The sequence below is a fragment of the Zootoca vivipara genome, chromosome 17 (assembly GCF_963506605.1).
Source record: "Zootoca vivipara chromosome 17, rZooViv1.1, whole genome shotgun sequence".
Taxonomy (NCBI): Eukaryota; Metazoa; Chordata; class Lepidosauria; order Squamata; family Lacertidae; genus Zootoca; species Zootoca vivipara.
Window position 1 is genome coordinate 20930091 of NC_083292.1, and position 20357 is coordinate 20950447.

The 20357-nt window shown below is 47.6% G+C and overlaps 1 protein-coding gene across 2 annotated transcripts in view; it reads right to left on the reverse strand.

Annotated features, from left to right (window-relative positions):
• Positions 1-20357, reverse strand: part of SLC8B1 (solute carrier family 8 member B1) — a 35647-nt gene that overhangs the window by 13936 nt on the left and 1354 nt on the right. Inside the window, exons 1-12 of one of the 2 annotated variants that reach the window (XM_060269642.1) lie at positions 18106-18528; positions 15992-16426; positions 12611-12763; positions 10647-10699; positions 9986-10044; positions 8550-8654; positions 8068-8235; positions 5786-5893; positions 5114-5170; positions 3885-4015; positions 1968-2109; positions 278-399 (exon numbers count right to left, since the gene is read on the reverse strand). In XM_060269642.1, coding sequence (XP_060125625.1) covers positions 278-399; positions 1968-2109; positions 3885-4015; positions 5114-5170; positions 5786-5893; positions 8068-8235; positions 8550-8654; positions 9986-10044; positions 10647-10699; positions 12611-12763; positions 15992-16153 — 1260 coding nt within the window. In that variant the 5' untranslated portion in view covers positions 16154-16426; positions 18106-18528. Of the gene's footprint in view, positions 1-277; positions 400-1967; positions 2110-3884; positions 4016-5113; positions 5171-5785; positions 5894-8067; positions 8236-8549; positions 8655-9985; positions 10045-10646; positions 10700-12610; positions 12764-15991; positions 16427-18105; positions 18529-20357 lie in introns of those variants that run through there. The other variant, XM_060269640.1, reaches the window with a different exon arrangement.

Genomic DNA, 20357 nt, shown 5'->3' on the forward strand with positions numbered 1-20357 from the left:
ATGAATGAACATGACAAGGGCCACATTTGTGCCAAGCATTTATGAAGCACTATGATGCCACCTTACACAATGATGGCTTCTCTCCCCCCCCCCCAACAATACTGGGAGATGCAGTTTGTTCAGGGTGCTGAGAGTTATTAGGAGAAACCACCACCCCTACCCCCCGCTCCACAGAGCTACAATTCCCAGAGTTCCCTGTGAAAAGGGACTGATTGCTAAACCGCTCTGGGTACAGGATGAAAAGGTTCACGGGAGAGATTTGAGCAACAGTGCTCACCCAGTGATATCGGGGTGCCTCTTCGTTCCTCGTAGTGCAGAAGACAATGACAGCCAATGCAGCCCCCAAGAGGACCACCAGGCCCCAAACTGGGAAGACCCCGTGGATCTTGTGAAACCCATCTGCAAGAGAGCAAGAGAATGGAGACACTAAGTTTGCCCTTCTTATACAGGATTCAACGGGGTTGATTCATAGAATCATAGAATCATAGAGTTGGAAGAGACCACAAGGGCCATCCAGTCCAACCCCCTGCCAAGCAGGAAACACCATCAAAGCATTCTTGACATATGGCTGTCAAGCCTCTGCTTAAAGACCTCCAAAGAAGGAGACTCCACCACACTCCTTGGTAGCAAATTCCACTGCCGAACAGCTCTTACTGTCAGGAAGTTCTTCCTAATGTTTAGGTGGAATCTTCTTTCTTGAAGTTTGAATCCATTGCTCCGTGTCCGCTTCTCTGGAGCAGCAGAAAACAATCTTTCTCCCTCCTCCATATGAATGATTCATTCCTGTACAGTGGTACCTCAGGTTACAGATGCTTCAGGTTACAGACTCCGCTAACCCAGAAATAGTACCTCGGGTTAAGAACTTTGCTTCAGGGTGAGAACAGAAATTGTGCTCTGGTGGCGCGGCAACAGCAGGAGGCCCCATTAGCTAAAGTGGTGCTTCAGGTTAAGAACAGTTTCAGGTTAAGAACGGACCTCCAGAACGAATTAAGTTCTTAACCTGAGGTACCACTGTAATTTGAAATGGATGGTGTTGACCAGGGGTCGGCAGACTTTTTCAGCAGGAGGCCGGTCTACTGTCCCTCAGACCTTGTGGACAAGCCCCGGTGGCTGCTTACCTGTGTCTTGTGACCGGCAGGGGCTGGTAGCGGCAGGACGATGAGCGGCGAGCAAAAGGGATCCGGAGAGGGTCAACAAAGCCCAAAATGAGCCTGCTTACAATGGCAGCTGCTCCAGCGCTAATGCTGCTGCTGGCACTAACAAAGCCTAGCCCCCTTCCTCTGGGCTCTAGGCAGGGCGGGGAGAAGCCAGGAGGGAGGGGTGCCGCCAAACGTGCGCGCTGGCGCCACCTGAACGATCAGATCCACACTGATCCACGCAGTGATTCCCAGACTGCCCATGGCCCGGATCCAGAAGGCAACTGGGCCAGATCCGGCCCCTGGGCCTTAGTCTGCCTAACCATGCTGTTAACGGAGTAACGATGGAGTAACGACAGGCATTCATACATCACTTCAAGTTGCCCAAAACGCCTTAGAAAGCCTTGTTCAAGCATTCTCTACAAATACAGTCCATACCTCGGTTTAAGTACGCCTCGGTTTGAGTATTTTCAGTTTAAGTACTCCGCGGACCTGTCTGGAACGGATTAATCCACTTTCCATTACTTTCAGTGGGAAAGTTCGCTTCAGGTTAAGTACACTTCAGGTTAAGTACGGACTTCCAGAACCAATTACACTCATACCTCGGGTTAAGTACGCTTCAGGTTGAGTACTCCGCAGACCCGTCTGGAACAGATTAATCCACTTTCCATTACTTTCAATGGGAAAGTTCGCTTCATGTTAAGTACGCTTCAGGTTAAGTACAGACTTCCGGAACCAATTGTGTTTGTAAACCGAGGTACCACTGCACATGAAGGGCAACAAGAGAATCAGAGGGGCACACTGTCCTTGGAAGGAAAGGCGGGCGCTTACATGTGCCGGACTTGAGCGTGAGAATGCAGACGAGGGGCCCAGTGATGAGGTGAAGGCAGTTCAAGGGCCGCCTCCAGTTCTGATCTTCCCTGTCAGGGTCCACAATGGGCACAGTCAGCAGCAGCACAAACTCCACTGGCAGCTGGGGAGGAGAGAGATTAGGGGGTGGGTGAAAGTGCTATAACATGTGGAGGCGATTGCCACATCCGCACGAACGGGCATATCAACAGCCGGGACTATCTGGTGCCTTTTTTTAAAATTCAAAATTGTTATTTAATTATTTTAAAAAATGTATACAACCACACACCCTGCCTGACTTGTTAAAAAACAACAACAAAGCAGTTTAAAAACAACAACGACTAAAACAATAAAACACTTAAAAGCAACAATTTAGTAAAACAACAACCGTTTAAACATTCAAAGAATTAAAATCAGCAAAAGGCAGGCTAAACCACATGTCAGCATTCTTGATAGCTAGATAGGCTTGCCTTGAAATGTTTTTTAGCAAGTGCCTGAAGGAGGCAAAAAGTAATGTTTTTTTAAACAATGTTTTTAATAATAATCATTCTGGGGGTACGCAGGGGTATGCATACCCCTAAACATTTTGTGAATCTTAGTTTGGCCTCATTCAGGGGCAGTATTTTAATATGAGTAGGAAAATGAGAGTACCCCTAAATATTTTTTTAGAGAAAAGCATGAAGAAGAAGAAGAAGAAGAAGAAGAAGAAGAAGAAGAAGAAGAAGAAGAAGAAGAAGAAGAAGAAGAAGAAGAAGAAGAAGAAGAAGAAGAAGAAGAAGAAGAAGAAGCCTGAGTTGTCCCAGCCATTCTGGGTGGCTCCCAACAAAATACTAAAAATACAACATCAACCATAAAAAAACTTCCCTGAAAAGGTCTGCTTTCAGATGTCTACCACAATAAAAAGTACTGTAGGGGGGGAAATACAAACATGATTTAAAATTCCTATGTATAGACCCAACTGTGGCCTAAGTAATATGTCACGCCTGGATTCGTACCCACTTCTGGGCTGGGGGCAAAGATGGAGGACTTGAGGAGTCCAAAAATATACTGAGCAGAGGACACAACCCCCATCAGCCCTTTCCAGCTACGGCCAAGAGACAGGGAAGGACCGCAGGTTCCTCCGTCTCTGGCCAAGGTTCCCACACGACTGGGAATCTTCCCATCAATGTCTAGACTGTTATTTTGTGCTGAGGTAACTTCTGTGCTGTTTCATGCATGTCACAAGGGACACGCAAAAGCCACCAGAAAAGTGAAGTGGCCGGGACACTGTCTGCGGACCCTTTACACCTCAGAGACCATGGGTGTGAAAGTTGGGTTTTAGGGGGCTGTTCACTGCCGCCAGCCATGAAGCAACCTTCTCCTCAGACAAGAGCTTCACACAGACTGGGGTGGGGAAGAGGGGAGAATCGTGGAAGTAGAAATGTCCCAGTGTGAGGGACATGAGGCTCAGGCCACATTCACACTATGGTACCACTTTAAACAGTCATGGCTTCCTCCAAAGGATTCTGGGAGCTGCTATTTGTCAAGGGTTTCTGGAGATTTTAACACTGCGAGGGGTAATGCTACAGTTCCCAGAATTCTTTGAGGGAAAGCGCGTATACTTCGGAGGTGCTTTAAACGTGGACGCCACATTCACACATCAAACATTTAAAGTGCCGTGATACCACTTTAAACATGGCTTCCCCCAAAGGATTCTGGGAGCTGTTGCTCGTTAGGTGGCCTGAGAGTTGTTAGCAGCTCTCCAAAGGGAATAGGGTGACTCCTTTTTGAGTTGTTTTGTTCGGCATTATTTTACATGTTTGTGCAAAGCCCGTTTCTGAATGCTAGTCACTGGCTGAAATAAATTGATGGAAAGTAAAAAAATAAAAATAAAATAAAAATGCATTTAACGAGAGTAACCTTGCAGCTCTTGAGCAGCCGCCAATAGCAGGGCTTCCTCCTCCACTTTCGGTAATCCAGAGGATTCAAGGCGTGTGTCAGAATCTGGAGGGTGCTCTCTTCCGAAGGCAGCAAAGGTCGGTATTCTTCCCCTACGCGCAGAGAGAGGGTAAAGTGAGATAGATAGAGCCGGCCCAGAAAGGAGAAATTGACAGAGCTGTCAGCCAATTGGAAAATGTTTGCAGGGAGGGTTGCACAGAAATATTTACGTGTGGAGAAGGTTGCAGAGCTATTAAAGCTGCTTCCCCCCCCCCAGTCACACCCATTCAACACACACCATGAGTTGTTCTATGCATAGGTGTCAAGTTTTCCCTTTTTTTGCGAGGAAGCCTATTCAGCATAAGGGAATTTCCCTTTTAAAAAGCGAGAACTTGACAGCTATGGTTCTATTGCATATGGTTGTAGAGCCCCAGTCAGGGTGCATGCACAGAACTCCTTCCGACACATGTTGAATGTGCAGGCACTGGGAGATTATTGGAACATGGGGCAAAGGGGAGAGTACACACTGCGCCGCCCCCCCAAATTCTTTCTATGCCTGGAGGGGTGTTTTATCACCCGCCTCTTGACCCATGAAATTTAAAGCAAAATTTGCGGACAGCCAAACACCTTAATATAGGCTGAGAAACAGCAACGAGCAAAGATGGTCCACAAGCGAAAACCATACTTTTAAAATAATACTAAAAAATAGACATTCATCTTTATCATTTTTTTGGCACCATCCCCTATTACAGTAACACACCAGAATAAAAAAGCTTCACACCGTAAGATAATGTTCTCTTAATACACAGGTCCCTTAATTATTAGCATATCCTCCAACCAATGCTCAACTAAAACAGTTAAAATCGTCAGTAGGGTTGGAATATCACTTGTTGTTTAAGGGTGAATTCTAGTTACAATGGAGATGTAAAAGATTTGGATCATCGCAAAAGATGCAGGAGGAAATGATTAATAATAGGACCCACAAAGAGGAGGATGGAAGACCAGGAGATTCCTTGGAATCTTGTTTTTATGGATCTATGTTTGATATATGATTAAAATTCTATTCTGAAAAATCAAATAATTTCATTTCTTTAATAAAAAAAAACCAGACTTAGTTTTGATCTTCTGATCAAAGGGTTGCGGCGCTTGTCGTAAGAGTTGGCGTGTTATCTTTTCAGCCTTCGGGAGACTCGGGCTCAAATGGGACTCACCGTATTCGCCTCCATTGGCGCTCGACGTGTCCCCATCTTCAGAGTCTGTTGGCAGCTCTGCAGCAAGACGAGGCGAGGAAAGAATAGTTACAGTGGTACCTTGGTTCTCAAACTTAATCTGTTCTGGAAGTCCATTCCAAAACCAAAGCGTTCCAAAACCAAGGCACGCTTTCCCATAGAAAGTAATGCAAAATGGATTAATCCGTTCTGGACTTTTAAAGACAACCCCTAAAACAGCAATTTAACATGAACTTTACTATCTAATCAGACCACTGATCCATAAAATGAAAGCAATAAACAATGTACTGCAGTCACACAATCAATCAATCAATCAATCAATCAGTAGCTGAACTGGGTTCCGCACAGTCACAAAAACAAAAGAGCCGCAAAACAAAAACGCAAAATTAATAGCAAAAACAAATCTCAGAGTAACACTCAAAACGGAAGTGTGGCACGCAAATTGGAAGTGTAACACTCTATAAACAGAGCACGTTCTGCTTCCGAAAAAAGTTCGCAAACTGGAACACTTACTTCCGGGTTTGCAGTGTTTGGGTTCCAAGTTGTTTGAGTACCAAGGCGTTTGAGAACCAAGGTACCACTGTATAAGGGTTAGGAGGGTCTGCATGCAAAGCAAGAGAAAGATCTCCTTACATATCCCTTTGCACCCCTCACCTGGCTCTGCGGGGCTGGAAGGACCCGGTCTCTCCCTCTGCTGCCTCTTGTGGAGCCACGTAGAGACGATGACCGTCAGGACGTAGAAGATGTAGAGACAGAGGTAACCTGCAGGGGGAGCCAGAACTTCACTACAGCCCATTTGCCCTGCTCATCCTGCACCACCACACAATTCAACACAAGCCCCTGTCTGCATACCCACTGTACCTTTAGAGCACATCCGAAGAACATCCTTTCCCTCAAAGAATTGTGGGCATTGAATTTTACCAAGCGGAGTAAGGGTAATCCACAGCAATCCTTAATAAACTACAGCACCCATAATTCTTTGAGGGAAATGAGGTGTTTTAAATGTAAAAAGGTAAAGGGGCCCCTGACCATCAGGTCCAGTCGTGTCCGACTCTGGGGTTGCGGCGCTCATCTCGCTCTATAGGCCGAGGGAGCCGGTGTTTGTCCGCAGACAGCTCTGGTTCGCCAGCATGACCAAGCCGCTTCTGGCGAACCAGAGCAGCACACGGAAACGCTGTTTACCTTCCCGCCGGAGCGGTCCCTATTTATCTACTTGCACTTTGAGGTGCTTTCGAACTGCTAGGTGGGCAGGAGCTGGGACCGAACAACGGGAGCTCACCCCATTGCAGGGATTCGAACCGCAGACCTTCTGATCAGCAAGCCCTAGACTCTGTGGTTTAACCCACAGCGCCACCTGGGCCCCTGTTTTAAATGTAGAGGTCCCCAATCCTACCCACATTTAAAGCCCTATGATACTACTTTGAACAGTCATGGCTTCCCCCCAAAAGAATCCTGGGAGCTGTAGTTTGTTTAGGGTGCCGAGACATTCCTATTACCCTCACAAAGCTACAATTCTCAAGAGTGGTTTAACAGTCAACCCTTCTTTCCAAGGGACCTCTGGGAATTGTAGCTCTGAGAGGGGAATAACTCTCAGCATGTGCAATGAACTACAGTTCTCAGCTGAGAGAGCAAGGCCAAATAATAGAATTGTAGAGTTGGAAGGGACCCAAACAGTCATCTTGTCCATTGCTCTTGCAATGCAGGAACCACTGCCAAAGAATCCCTGGCAGATGGCCATCCAACCTGTTTAAAATCCCTCAGTGAAGGAGAGTCCAAAACCTTCCAGGGTAGTTCATTCCACTGTTGGACAGCTCTTAGCATCAAAAAGTTCTTCCGAATGTTTAGTCAGAATCTCCCTTTGAATCCATTGGTTCAGATCCCACCCTTTGGAGCAGCAGAAAACCAGCTTGCTCTATCTTTCATTTGATAGGCCTTCAGATAGACAGCTATTAACTAATAATTAACAACAACAACAATTTTGTATACTGCCATAGATCTCAGGGCAGTTCACAACAAAAATCACAATATAAAAAACATCTCTCAGTCCTCTATTCTCTATGCTAAACATACCCAACTCCCTCAACTGTTCCTCATAAGGCTTGCTTTCCAGACCCTTGATCAGGTATCCCCAAACTGCGGCCCTCCAGATGTTTTGGCCTACAACTCCCATGATCCCTAGCGAACAGGACCAGTGGTCGGGGATGATGGGAATTGTAGTCCAAAACATCTGGAGGGCCGCAGTTTGGGGCTGCCTGCCCTTGATCATCTTGGTTGGCCTCCTCTGCGCACATCCCAGCTTGTCAATGTCCTTCTTAAACTGGTTACAGGTAGGTAGCCGTGTTGGTCTGGGTCGAAGTAAAATAAAAAAATTCCTTCAGTAGCACCTTAAGGACCAACTAAGTTTTTATTTTGGTATGAGCTTTCGTGTGCATGCACACAAGAAGTGTGCATGCACACGAAAGCTCATACCAAAATAAAAACTTAGTTGGTCTTTAAGGTGCTACTGAAGGAATTTTTTTATTTTACTTCTTAAACTGGGGTGCCCAGAACTGGACAGAGGAGTCCAGGTCAAGTCTGCCCAAAACAGACTAGGACTATTACTTCCCTTGGACACTAGGAACATGTTGATGCAAACTAGAATTGCCTTAGCTGCTTTTTGCTGCTGTATCACCCTGTTGACTCATGTTAAGCTTGTGGTCTATTAAGACCCCTAGATCCTTTTCGCATGTATTGCTGTCAAGCCAGGTGCTGCCCCACCCCTGGATCTGAGGCCCTCCAGATACGGTTGGACTCTGGTCATTTCCCGATTATCAGCCAGGCTGATGGGATGGCACCTGGAGAAAGCCACAGGTTCCCAAACGCCCTGGGACTTAAGAGGGACCTTTTGCCCGAGCTAGCACGGCACTCGCTTCCCTTGGCCCTCGATATATACTCACTCAGGGCCTCTGCCAGGCTGACCTCCTCAAAGTAGAGGGCCACGAAAGTGAGGAAGACAGCGACCATGTAGAAGATGGCATCCCTGAGGAACGGCCTGGAGGCCGCGGTGAACGGCCTCACCAGGGCTATGCCACCGGCTACGACGGTGGTGACAAAGATACCGGCACCTGGAGAAAAGGAAAGGAAGGGTAAGTTCCCACATAGCTGGAAGACTGGCAAGGCATGACTGCCAACCAATCAGGGAGCCACGATCAAGGGCCTGCTGTTAGCACAGAAAGCCCTGAACCACATAGGACCAGGATACTTGATAAGACAGCTTTCTGCCGCACAGACCCAGGCAATCTTTATGATCGCTGGACAAGGCCCTGCTGGTCATGCTATGACTGGCGGATTTCCATCCAGCGACGGCACAGAAGCAGGCCTTGCCCCGCCAACTAAGGCACATGGGGGTTTGCAGAGGGGAAACCCTGGCTACACGTACCGAACAGCGCTCCAACAGCTAAGCCCGCTGTCCGCGGGTCGGAGAAAGCCACGACGGCGCTGAAGACGTCGGGGGCGCCATTCCCAAAAGCCAGGAAGGTGACACCATGAAGGAAAGGGCTAAGGAAGAAATGGAGACAGCAGGCCCAAAGGAGGGAATTGGCCTCATTCCAGGGCGTTTGGATTTTGTGCGAGGCCAAAATTTGGCGCTGCCGCCACCTCTCGCCTTCTGATCAACTCAGTACACCAAATTTGCGATGCCCTTCTGCACCCAGTGCAGGGCTTTGCAGTTGATTAAAAAACCAACAACCTTCTAACAGATTAAACTTGGGGTGGGAAATCTCAGGCCAAGGGGGGCCCTTGGGACTATCCCAGTTACCGCAAGACCAGCCCTATTGTGTACCCCACCCTCCCTGCCAATGGATTTAGTGCCTGGCTGAAACTTTGGTGCCTGTTTGTCTGGTGAATGGAGAGGAACGGGCTGGCGTAGAAATCTCCTCCCTGGCTGGTATGCGGAATATGTACTGTAGAAAGGTTGGGAGCAGGCGTAGCCAGCATGGTCCCCTCTGGATGCTGTTGGGACTCCAGCTTCTGCTAGCATGGGCGTACCCAGCGAGGGGCGGGGGGGCAGCTGCCCCCCCCAGAAGCAAATTTTTTACCGTATTTTACGGACCATAACCCGCACTTTTCCCCTCCAAAAATTGAAGGGGAAAAGTCGCTGCGGGTTATGGAAATCAGGCTGTTTCTGCCCCCTCCGCAGCTGCAGCCAGCGACAGGAACGTGGGAGGAGCAGCTTGAGCGAGGGGGGGGGCGGGCGGATGGGAGCTCCATCCTTCCTTCCTCCCCCCCTCTATTTCTTTCTTTTTCTCTCTCTCTCCCTCCCTTCTCTCTCTCTCTCAACCCTTCCTTCCTTTCCTTCCTTCTCTCTCTCTCTCCCTCACCCACCCCTTCCTTCCTTCCCTCTCTCTTCCCCTCTCTTCCCCCCCCCCCCAGTTTTGATCCTGGGTACGCCCCTGTATTAGCCTCAGTCAGCATGGCCAATGGCCAGGGATGATGGGAGTTGCAGTGCAAAATAAAAAAACTACAGAGCACCATGTTAGCTACACCCTTGGGCTAAGGGTCCCACCTGATGCTCCGCCTTCTTTTTGCCTCTAGCCACACCCATCCCTGGCATGTGGCCCCTGGGAAGTTGCCCATTAGGGAGAATGTGCCCCCCTCCCCCGTGTGAAAAAAAGGATTCTTCCACCTCTGGATTAAACCACCGCGATCCATCCTGGGTGTGTGTGTGTGTTTCAATCCACCTTGTTCCCCCACCTGTTAGCATCAGACTACCCCCTGGGTTAGATAACAGGAGACTGAAAAGACCCCGTGAGATTCCGCACTATTCCACCCTTCTCTGGTGCCTCTGAGGACCCAGAACAAATTCACCAAAGGATACTGCAACATTGTGTGCTAGCTTCAGCTTGGTGGAGATGGCAGATAAGTTGGGGCAGAAGCTTAAAGGTGAAAGGAAAGAAAAAAAGGTTAAAAGTTTGATGCATTGCCGCCCCCATATGAAGAATATAGGAAGCTGGGTTTTTTTTCCAGAGTCCCATTATTGGTTCAGTATTGTCTACACTGCAAGATTTCAGACTGAGGTCTTTCCCAACCCAACCTGGAGACGCCAAGGGGAATGGACTTGCCACTGAGTCATGCTCCTTCGAAAAGGGGAGTTGCTCTTCAGGCGAGCAGAGTCAGGCCCAGTCCACATGAGCAGCAAACTACAGCTCCCAGGATTATTATTTTTTTACGGGGGGGGGGGGGAGAACCATGCTTGTTAACGTGGCAGAAGAGTACTTTTAAATGCACGGTGCAGGTAAGTCTTGGGACCATTTTTTAGCAGCATGCATATAATAATTTTTTTCTTCAATGAATGACAAACTGGAGAGGAAGTAGAGAGAACGGTTTCTGAATGACAGCATCCCATTTCCAAACAGCCTTATATCCTCTTATGGCGCTTCCCCACCCCCCCACCCCCCGTTTGAAGGCTAGGAAGCCACCTTTTAAAAACTTGGGGCGGAAGCAGAAGCGAGAGACGGCTGGCGTTTTTGTTACTTACAATTTCTCGGCTGTGACCCCAAGGATGACAAAGAGATAAACCAGCCACAGAGCCTGCAGGAAACCCAGAGACAATTCCAGTCGTGAAAAAGGGTGGGGGTGGGGGGGACTCCAAAACATTCTGTGGCTTGAACAAAATGTTTTTCAAAAAAAAAAAACCTGTACATAGTTCTGACAATCCAGAGTCTCAAGAAATAAACCTGCTACTGAACTTAAATGCTCTTAGTACTCAGCTGCACCCTAAATTCCCAGAACAGGTGCCAGTCTGTTCCCTTTATCTTATATTTAATTGCAGAATACTGCTTTAACTTGCTGCAGAACCAACAAGTTAACAACTTTTAAGGAGTGCAGGAAGCTGTTTTATACAGAGTCAGACCACCAGGGCATCTAGCTCAGGATTATCTGCTCTGACTAGCAGTGGCTCTCTGCCCTGTCCTACCTAGAGATGCCAGGAATTAAATCCGGGACCTTCTGCATGCAAAGCAGGTGTTCCAACGACTGAGCTGTGGTCCCTCCGCTTCATCATCACACACACACACACACACACACACACACACACACACACACACTCCACTTCATGGGGTAAAGGTAAAGGTAAAGGGACCCCTGACCATTAGGTCCAGTCGTGACAGACTCTGGGGTTGCGCCCTCATCTCGCATTATTGGCCGAGGGAGCCGGCGTATAGCTTCCAGGTCATGTGGCCAGCATGACAAAGCCGCTTCTGGTGAACCAGAGCAGCGCACGGAAACGCCGTTTACCTTCCCGCTGTAGCGGTTCCTATTTATCTACTTGCATTTTGACGTGCTTTCGAACTGCTAGGTTGGCAGGAGCTGGGACCAAGCAACGGGAGCTCACCCCGTCACAGGGATTCAAACCTTCTGATCAGCAAGCCCTAGGCTCAGTGGTTTAACCACAGCGCCACCTGGGTCCCTCCACTTCATGGGGGGAACCCCTCAAAGTGGTTAACAAAAAATAAAATAACTATTTAATAAAATGATAAAACTGAAAACTGGTCAAAACACACATTCTACATATCTTGGCAGGCTTGTCTAATTGTCATGCAACTGATTCATTATTAGCTCAAAGGGGTGGGTGGAGCACCCACCATGGGGGATGGGAATCCTGGTCAATAATAGTTCCCATTCATGATTAAATCGAATCATAGATTTGTAGAGATGGAAGGGACCCCAAGGATCATTTCATCCAACCCCCTGCAACACAGGATATATATTTTATGCGCAATGTGGGGCTTGAACTCCCAACCCTGAGATTAGGAGTCTCATGCTCTATCCTAATGTAGGGGAGCCACATATGCACCTTCTGGGGTGCGCAGGTGGGCAGGGACGGGGCTTGCACACTTTGCAGCCCCTTCACTTCCTCATTCAAAAATGCCCGAGGAGAACTCAGGTCAGATCCTGCAAATGCAAATCAGGCAATTTGCCTTGGGCCTAAACCCACAAGAGGAGATTCTCTGAAAAGATACCAAAATGCTAAAGTAGCAAGTTTCTCCTGCTCCACCTTCCTCACTCCTAAAGCTGCCCCTTGCCCTGACCCAGCAAACACCCTTAGCTGCAGCACCATCCCTTCCTGGTTCCTCCTCCTAGAAAAAGGGAGGTCCTCTTTCTAAAGCCCTTTCACGCCACTCATCTTCCCTCCGCCGCCGCTGCCCTGGTGCTCCTGTGGGGCAGAGAGTGGAGCAGACGAGCTCGCTCTGCCTACCCATGAGAAGTGGCCCCTGGGAAGGTAAGCGCAGCAGCTGGTGCTGGCCTCTTCTTCCAGCTCCCCCCCCCCGTGCCACTTCTCCAGCCTGCCACAAGGTCTGAGGGACAGTGGACCGGTCCACAGCTAAAAAAAATTGCCGACCCCTGTCCCAGACTCTGCAGTCAACCAGCAATGCAACTGGGGGAGCAGGGGCTCCTAAAATCCCTTCCCACCCACCCGGATTCCTCCACTTTGGTCCTTACATAGAGGGTCACTGCAAGAGGTTGGAGAGCAGCAGGGAAAACGCAGAAAACTCCGTTGAGGTAGTTGAGAAACCCGCCATCCATCTGGCAGTCTGGGTTGTTCCGGATGAAGAAGCAGCGTCGAGAGATGTTTTCCTTCCCCACCTCTCTGCACTGGGGGGACAAAAATAAAATAAATAAAATTAAGAGACCAGAAATCCCACCGTGGGGGTCCAGTTGCTGCCAGTCGTTTATTTACGGAGGGCCAACAAGGTGCAGTGGTTGGAGAGTCAGATTTTGGACCGGGGAGACCAGGTTTCCAATCCCCACTTGGCAGTGAGGCTAACTCGGCGACCCATCTCTGCCTCTCAAGTCTCCCTCACAGGATGCTGTGAGGATACAACAAGGGAGAGAGGTGGATGTATGCTGCCTTGAGCATGCGGGAGGAAAACGGGAAATGTAACTGTACAGATAAATAAAAGTTAAGACTGCTTTTAGAACTCCACACCCTATCTTGGTTAGGGCTAGAGATGTGAAGGCCCAGAAAAAAACCAGAAATTTTTTTGGGGGGGGGGGAATGGGTTTCCCCCGTTTTTTTCTCTGAAGCCTTTTTTGTTTCCCCCCCCGAAAAATTGAAAAAATAAAAAATAGATTATGGAATGTTTTCTTTTAACATGATGAATGAAATATTTTAAGAAAAGGGGTTCAAACATTTTATAAATCATTTTTAGAAAAATATGTATAGCATCAGATTATTCTGACTTCTGTGATGACAAGCAAGTCCTAGGTTACAAACTGAACTCTCCAATGCAAGAACAAGATACATTTCTTCCTTTAGGAGGTGCTGTTGTCACCAGAAAAAGAAAAAAAAGGTTTCAGTTTTGTTTTTGCATGCGTGTGGTATGCATTGGTTCTGTGAAAGGGTAGAGAAGCTTGTTTCAATCCGAGCAAACCTTCAGTTTTTCAAAGTCCATAATAACTGTGATAATGACAGACACAAGAGATGCAGAAGCAGAGACTGAAACCGATACTGATCATTACAGCTCAGAAAATTCTTCTGATTAAATTTCATGCCCATTCATTGAAACTTAGTGCCACTTCCTTCTTCAGTTCTTTTTATGAGAATGTTTTTTTAAATACTGTGGAGAGGAAATATGAATAACTGTTACTTCTGGATTTTTAAAAATTGTTTTGTGGAGGGTTTTTTTTTGTTCCACATAAACTAGTAAACAGTTCAGGAGATCGTTGCTCCATTTATTACAAATACAAATAAATATTATTTTAAAAGTAAATTCTGTTTGCAATAATTGTTTGGATACACTATATTTTTAATATGCTAGTTTGTGATAATTTTATGCCCATCAAAATTGTCCATAGTTATATTTTATGTTTCTAAAGTAACAGAATGACTTTCAATCCGGAAAAGAAAAAAGAAGTGCTAATGTAGCATTTTTTCAATTTTCCCAAAAATTTCCGCCCCCCCCCCCCCGAAAAAACTGGTTTTTCCCCCCCGAGCTTCAAAATTTCCGGAAAGTTTACATCTCTAGTTAGGGCATCTAACCCATGTTTAAACCTCAGCATCTCCAGGTATGGCTGGGGGAGAACCGTCTCCAGCCGCTGCCAGTTCGTGTAGATGGAGCAATGGTCTGCCTCGGTTATTGGAGCTTCCTACTGCATAGGGCTGTTGCTGTTTTGGGGATTAAGTGAGGAAGGGGAGAACTATATACAACATCTTAGGCTCCTTGGAGAAAAAGGTGGGATATCAATCAATCAAAAAATAATAATAATGAAAATTAAAAGGTCGATAGGAGGGCTTAAGACAAAGGGGAATCTGGATCTCCCTTATATAAGAAATCAATGGATCCTTTTGCCCTGCTTGGGAGAGGCTCTCGAGGAAGAAAATGACAGAAGTGCCAACCTCTCTTCCCCAAGCCTTTTGCACATTTCACAGGTGGGAGCGCCCTTGATTTGATAATTTTAGATAATTTGGGATCTTAAGAGGCTCTCCAGCCCAACCCTTCACTCAATGCCAGAGCTGTAAAAGAATGCAGGATGAAACTATAACAGGAAATAGGAACAGAGGGAAAGGTGTTGATGGCGACCACCAACAGCAGCTGCCGGTTAGGAAGTCAAGTTAGCATTCAGGCCCCTCAGTTTTGCAAAAGCTAAACCACAAACCTCCACCTCGGATTGATCCCAGGAGAGCACAGGAGGAGGAGCTGGCAAACCCCAGAACGCTGGCATGCTGTGTTCCTGGCTGCCCAGCCCCATTATGAGGCAGGCTGCTGCATTCTACACCAGCCGAAGCTTCCAAACAATCTCCAAGGGATGCCCACGTAATAGTGCAATCCAGTAGTTCAGCCCTGGGATCAAAAAGGACCACAGGGGTCTTCTTCAATGCAGTCCTTCTCATACCATCCCTGAGAAGGGTTACGGTAATACACATGCAGAAACACTCCCACCCCCCTGCTTGGCTCCGAGTAGAGAGGTCAGGAGTCAGGACTATTTCAGATCTGAAAGCAGCGCAAGATAAGGGTGGAGGGAGATCTATGGGGCAGGCCCTCCCGCTCCCAAGTGAAATAACCGGCTCTGCCACAAACAGGCATTCCTGGCTCCCTTCAGAAGCATTTTCACTGGCTGAGCAGCCTTGAGCTCAGCTAGGCGTCCGTGCTACGCAAGGGCCGAGCCCTGTTGCAGTCATAACACAATGGCAAGGAAGGCAATCTCCTTGGGATCTGGAAAATTCTGGGAGGCTTGCTGAAGAAACCCAAGTCACATTCACATCTTCCCCTTAAACCACGGTACTCAGGTAGCGGCTGTGGGTTAAACCACAGAGCCTAGGGCTTGCCGATCAGAAGGTTGGTGGTTCGAATCCCTGCGACGGGGTGAGCTCCCGTTGCTTGGTCCCAGCTCCTGCCAACCTAGCAGTTTGAAAGCACGTCAAAATGCAAGTAGATAAATAGGTACAGCTACAGCAGGAAGGTAAACGGCGTTTCCGTGTGCTGCTCTGGTTCGTCAGAAGCGGCTTGGTCATGCTGGCCACATGACCTGGAAGCTGTACGCCGGCTCCCTCGGCCAATAATGCGAGATGAGCGTGCAACCCCAGAGTCTGTCACGACTGGACCTAATGATCAGGGGTCCCTTTACCTTTACCTTTACTACCAGTGCTTTAAAGCTGCGGTTTCCCCCAAAGAATTATGGAAAGTTGTGCTGAGAGTTGTTAAGAGGCTATTCGCCCTCCCAGAACTACAATTCCTAGAGTGGTTTAACAATCAATGCCTCTTCCCAGGAAACTCTGATCCTTTTCACTGGAGACTCCCTGTGGGGGCAAGCAATTAATAAATGCAAATAGTCACCAAACAGCAATTTGGGTGGCTTCTTTCTGCTTCTTCGACTACTCACGTCCACAGCTTGTCCTGAGCTCAGGATCCTGTTGAGCTGCCCACTGGTGTCCAAGTGAAGAGAAGCTGAGATCTCGGTGTCCTCTAGGCTATTGGGATATCCTACTGCCTTGGCCCCCTCGGCTGCCATCCAGGCCACTCCAAAGAACCAAAAAGTCCACATGGCAGCTGGCCAAAAGTGTCTCCCACCAGAACTGATGAGGCCAGCCACCTTAGAAAGCGAGGATGTCCACAATTGGTCCACGCTTTACGGCATCACCTGTCCGGCAGCCGGGGGTGCGGAGAGAGGGGAGGGGAGTAAGAGAAGCCCCCCTGCTCCAACCAGCAGGAAATGTCACAAATTGCAGCCGTTGATGGAAATGGAGAAGTAGCCCCCTCTCCGTTCAGGCTGGAGAATTTTCTTGCAGCGGTTTCCCTTTGTGGAGAGCGCTGGGACCTGGGGAAAAGCAAACGGGGGGGGGGGGGGACCAAAACTTTAAAACTGGCAGATCAAACCACCGAAACGTCTGTCGCAACTACTAAGGGCAGAATCGATTTCATCACAGAAGGTGAAAAGCTAACCCCCCCCCTTTTTTTTTACATCACAGTGCGTCTTGTTTTTTAAAAAGAGATTCAAGCTCCTTTCTCAACCATCAGGGTGGAACACATATCAACATTTAAAAAAATGAATGAATTAAAAATTGGGGAGAAAAAGGAGAGGAAGAAAAAGAAATCATAGAAGGAAGACTCTTCTGAAGGGCTGTTTCCGAGGGTCAGGCACCTAGCTCAGCAGCTGGCCAGTTCCACTTCCCCCTGCACAACTTTCTCCCCCTGGAGCAAAGAGGCTGGAATTTGGAGGCTGTCAACAGAGGCTAAAAGGAACTGCCCCTCGCTACACACACTGCCATTCCCCTAATTATATCTTTATATGGATTTTAATTATAAGCTGCTTTCTGGTCTAATCCTCTGCTGAAAAGCAAGGCATAAATAACTCATCTATTTCATTTATTTTTTAGTAAATGTGCGTTTCAAAAGGAGCCAGGATGGCAAACACCTACACGATTAAAAAAGAAAAAAGTATCTGAAAGCTGTTAAAGGACACAGTAAAATATCTAAAACAAATTTACAAACAGATGTAAGCAAAGCAGGTGTCTGGATAGGACCTGCTGAAACAGGAAAGCTTTCAGCAGGTGTCCAATACAGTACGGTGATGGAGCCTGCCTAATGTCAATCGGCAGGGAGTTCCAAAGTGCAGGTGTTGCGGCATCAAAGGAAGGACTCCTTACAAGTAGTAACTGCCCTTTCTGTTCCATCACTGTGAATCCCGTTCCAACTGGTGCTTACAGGCTGTTTTAGCACGAAGCTTCTCCTCCGATGAATCAGGAGTCACCCTCTGGAGTAGGAAGGGTTAAAAAATGTTCTGCCCAAGGGCCGCATTCTCTTCTGGGCGACCTTCCAGGGGCCACATGCATGCAGTGGGCAGGGCCAGAGGCAAAAGTGGGAGGAGCAACAGATGTAAAGCAACATGGAAGGGGGCTTCTCAAAGAGGGTGAGGTTGGAAAGGGGTGTGGCCTGAGGAGAGAGAGGGGTGTGGCCTGCAGACAGTTCTGAGGGCCAGGTAATGAGGAAAAACCTATCCCTTCCCCTAAAAAAAAAAGATTCCAGTCCTCATCGTTCCTCATAAAAAGAGCTAGTTTAAAAAGGAACACAGGAGGTTGCATTGTCCCGAATCAGACCACCCAGCTCATCGCTACTGTGACATTTCACCCAGATGCAATCAAATTCTGTTGACACTAAAAAGCATATTTTCTTGGGGAATTCCTTTCACCGCCACCTAGCTAGCAAGGTCCAAATTAGCATGAAACCAGGTGGTGTGGAAGGAGAGTGACAGAGGTCACAAAGCCAAATGATCCTGGAAATTCTGGAGGGTTTCTTTTTAAGAGAGAGAGAGAGAGAGAGAGAGAGAGAGAGAGAGAGAGAGAGACAGAATCCTTATCAGCCACTTTGTTTTCCGGCTGGCCTGTTCCAAGATAACAAACAGAGGGGATTTGAAAACCTTTCCTCGTAAGAGGGAGTTCTGGGCATCAGTTCTCCTGTTCCTAACACTATTTATAAAGCACTGTCTTCTGCTCAGACCTGTTTACAGCCGGGGTGAGGATTCCAGTGTTTCGGGTACACCTTGGGTTTTATAGCAACTTCCTGAGTTGATGAATCACATCTGCTTTTTCTCCAGCTGGTCAATTGTATTTTTAGATAAAATGTGCAGATAGCTGAAACCTCAGTAGAAATGCTGGTTGTCGTTTTTCCCTGCTGAGGAATGAAGAAAATGCAGGATAACTTCCTAATGGCGGCTAACAGATTGAGATTGAATCCTGACAAGACAGAAGTACTGTTTGTGGGGGACAGGAGGCGGGCAGGTATGGAGGACTCCCTGGTCCTGAATGGGGTAACTGTGCCCCTGAAGGACCAGGTGTGCAGCCTGGGAGTCATTTTGGACTCACAGCTGTCCATGGAGGCGCAGGTCAACTCTGTGTCCAGGGCAGCTCTTTATCAGCTCCATCTGGTACGCAGGATGAGACCCTACCTGCCCGCAGACTGTCTCGCCAGAGTGGTGCATGCTCTAGTTCAGTGTTTCTCAACCTTTTTTGGGCCACGGCACACTTGTTCCGTGAAAAAAATCACGAGGCACACCACCATTAAAAAAGTTTAAAAATTTAACTCTGTGCCGCCCTATATTATAATTATGACTGTAAGAAACACTTGCCAAATATTGCTTTCCGGCGGGTCAGTGTTGGTTATTGGCGGCCGCCAGGCACGTGACAATGCAAATCGCCCTTCTCGTCGCCGCACACCAGCCAGCGTCTCGCGGCACACTAGTGTGCCGCGGAACAGCGGTTGAGAAACGCTGCTCTAGTTATCTCTCGCATAGACTACTGCAATGCGCTCTACGTGGGGCTACCTTTGAAGGTGACCCGGAAACTACAACTAATCCAGAATGCGGCAGCTAAGATTTGAGACAAAGAGTCTTCCCCTATTCATACCTGGAGATTGAACCCAGCACGTTCTACCTGCAAGGATGCTCTACCACTGAGCCAGGACTGTCTCCCTATATGTTAAGTTTTCAATGCAGCAGTTAACAAGGACTGGAGTAGGTAATGGGATAAAATGCACATGTGCAAAGTTTGATTTTGACAGTGTAGGTGTGATTGTGAGAGGGGAGAGAATCGGAATCACACGAAGCCTTTCAGGAAGTGGCCGAGGGGGGGGATTAACCACTTCCTCCCAGACTGCAGTCCTGATGAAAGTCTCCCCCAATGGACCAATGTGGGAAGAAAGGGTTAGCCCTCCCTTCCATCATTCTGCAGGGGCATTGCAGTTGCTATTTAACAACAACAACAACTTATTACTTATACCCTGCCCATCTGGCAGGGCCTCCCCAGCCACTTTGGGCTGCTCCCAACAGAATATTAAAAACATCAAACATTTGCCTAAACAGGGCTGCCTTCAGATGTCTTCTAAAAGTCAGAAAGTTGTTTATTTCCTTGACATCTAGTGGGAGGGCATTCCACAGGGCAGGTGCCACTACTGAGAAGGGCCCTCTGCCTGGTTCCCTGTAACCTCACTTCTTGCAGTGAGGGAACTGCCAGAAGGCCCTCAGAACTGGACCTCAGTGTCCGGGCTGAAAGATGGGGTGGAGACACTCCTTCAGGTATATTTAAATAACAAAAATCAGAAATAGGTCCCCCAAAATGCATGTTTCGGTTAATGGTGGGTCCTGGGCCTAAAAAAGGCTGGGGACTAGTGGGCTACAGCACCTAAATTACTAGAGGCAGAAGAGAAAACACCAGGTAAGAGGAAAGATAAGAGAGATATAAGAAATTGATCTTTCAGTGTAACAGCATCCACACTTTGGAACTCCCTGCCTATTGACACCAGGCCGGCACCTTCACTGTACTGCCTACTAAAAACATTTTTTATTCAGGCAAACCTATACTTGACATGTAGAATACATTTTAATCTGGTTTTTGGCTGATTGTTGCTTTAATTATTTTTTGAGTGTTTGAAAGAGATGTTTTAAACTCTCTCTCTCTCTCTCTCTCTCTCTCTCTCACCAATATTTTCATATTTTTTTGCAAACCGCTCCAGGGCATTATTGCACTCAAGTGGTATATCTTTTATTTTGCAAAATAAAAGAATGAAAATTATCTATCATTGCCTCTGAGACTAGAAGGACGATGCACCTTCACACCCACCAAACCCCCTTCAAGTTATACAGAACCCAGAGACATGAAAGTCAAAAATACAATCCTATGCAGCTTGCAAAGCTTGTATCATACCACTGGCTGGAAAAATACATCCATTCAGCGATGGGTCAGCAGCCTGAGTCC